This window comes from Petaurus breviceps, unplaced genomic scaffold (assembly GCF_028583685.1).
Source record: "Petaurus breviceps papuanus isolate PSGF00001 unplaced genomic scaffold, PetGlider_PUasm1.0 90333, whole genome shotgun sequence".
In the NCBI taxonomy this organism is placed as follows: Eukaryota; Metazoa; Chordata; class Mammalia; order Diprotodontia; family Petauridae; genus Petaurus; species Petaurus breviceps.
In genome coordinates this window covers 453169-454870 of record NW_027187220.1, presented here as the reverse complement: position 1 = coordinate 454870, position 1702 = coordinate 453169, and the positions used below count along the sequence as shown (strand labels likewise).

Below are 1702 nucleotides of genomic sequence, written 5' to 3'. Positions count from 1 at the left end.
GGGGGGGGGGGGAGGGACATCTCCCCCCTTCCCCCTGCTCTCAGCCTAAATGGGCTGCTCCAAGCCACCTAGGGCCGTGATGGCTTGAGCCACGCGCTGCGAAGAAGGGGGAGTCTTGACTGGGCTGCGCTGGGCGGAACCACACGCGTGGGGTGGCGAGGGGGGGGTGGGAAGGAGGGAGCAGGCGGGCAGTGCGTCGATGCTGCAGCGTTGCGCTCAGTCGGCTCCAGGGCTCAGCAGGAGCCGCCGCATTCTCTGTTGCGCTGCAGCCCCCGACGCTGTCTTGCGCCTCTCGCTGGCCAGAGGGTCGGAGAGGGGCTAGCCTCAACCTCGGAGCCCCGGAGCTGGCAGCCAGAAAGCCTGCCTCCATCCCTCCTCGCCTGCATCTTCGTCCGCATCCCTCCCCGCATCCCTCCCTGCCTCCCGCTGTCGGTCAGTGAGGCGGCCGCTGCTGTCTCCGGCGGCCGGCGGGCCCGCGACCGGCGCCATGAATTACCTCCGGCGCCGCCTGTCCGACAGCAACTTCATGGCCAACCTGCCCAACGGCTACATGACCGATCTGCAGCGGCCTCAGCCGCCCCCGCCCCCACCCGGCGGCCCAGCGCCCCCTTCGGGAGGCTCGGGCAGCGTGTCTCCCGCCGAGCGGCCCCTGCCTGCGGCCGCTCCCAGCCCCGGCCCCGGCCCCAGCCCCGGCCCCGGCCCGGGCCCGGGCCCCGGCTCCGGCTCCGGCTCAGGGCTGGGCGGGGGCGGCGCAGGCGGCTTCTTCTCGTCGCTGTCCAACGCAGTGAAGCAGACCACCGCGGCGGCCGCAGCCACCTTCAGCGAGCAGGTTGGGGGCGTGGCCGGGGGCTCCGGGGCCTCCAGCCGCGGCAGCAAGACCCTGCTGGTAATCGACGAGGGGCCCACAGACTGGTGAGGCGCTTCTCCAGCCCAGTCCCTCTCTCCTACCCTGCCCGGCCCTGCCCTGCCTCTGGACTCCTGGCTTCTTTCTTGCTCCCTCTCTATGATCCCCTATGGCTCGCACCTTCAACCCCAGCAGCTTAGTGCCCTCCCTCCGGCGTTCCTGAGGTGTCAATTGCCAGTTTATTCTGAGTCAGGGGAGGATGAGAGCAGGACTGGGCCCGAGGGCTCAGTGGTTAGCACTCACTGCAGCCTAGCTCGGAGGCGTCCCCCGGCCCTCAGCTCCTGCTTCTTGAGGCATACCTGTCTCTTTCTGTTTTGAGCCCCTGCCCCGCATTTAGCAAGTGCCCCACCTCTGACAGGCCAGGCCATGTGACCCAGGTCAAATCACTTCACCTCAGTTTAGAGGTTGGGTAGAAGGTGCCTTGGTAGAGGGAGGTTCCTCATCTGAGAATGCCCTAAACCAATAGAATCCCATACCCAGTCCTTATCCTTTTCCTCGTACTCTATACAGAGGTTGCGGTGGGAAAGAGAGTGAAACCTGGCCAGGGCTCCTGGCCTCACGTAGCGAGCTGCCAAGGAGCTCAATTCCCTGTTTGGGCTACCTTACCCAGGACTGACTAATGTGTTTGAGGAGGGGGGAGGCTGGATTGCATCAGGCTTCCCTGTGTGCGTGGAGAGGCAGCAGAGGGAACTGCTTCGTCATCTCCTTCCTCTCCCCTCCCCCTCCTGGAGCCCGGATCCCCCTCCCCTTTCTGGAGCCCAGCATCCCCCTCCCCCTCCTGGAGCCCAGCATCCCCCT

At 66.7% G+C, this 1702-nt stretch overlaps 1 protein-coding gene across 1 annotated transcript in view; it reads left to right on the top strand.

The window, feature by feature from the left end:
* Nucleotides 1-446: 446 nt before the first annotated feature.
* The window catches only part of SYN1 (synapsin I), a 12344-nt gene continuing 11088 nt past the window's right edge, over nt 447-1702 (top strand). The window contains exon 1 of the mRNA XM_069108118.1: nt 447-912. Coding sequence (XP_068964219.1) covers nt 488-912 — 425 coding nt within the window. The 5' untranslated portion in view covers nt 447-487. The remainder of the gene's footprint in view (nt 913-1702) is intronic.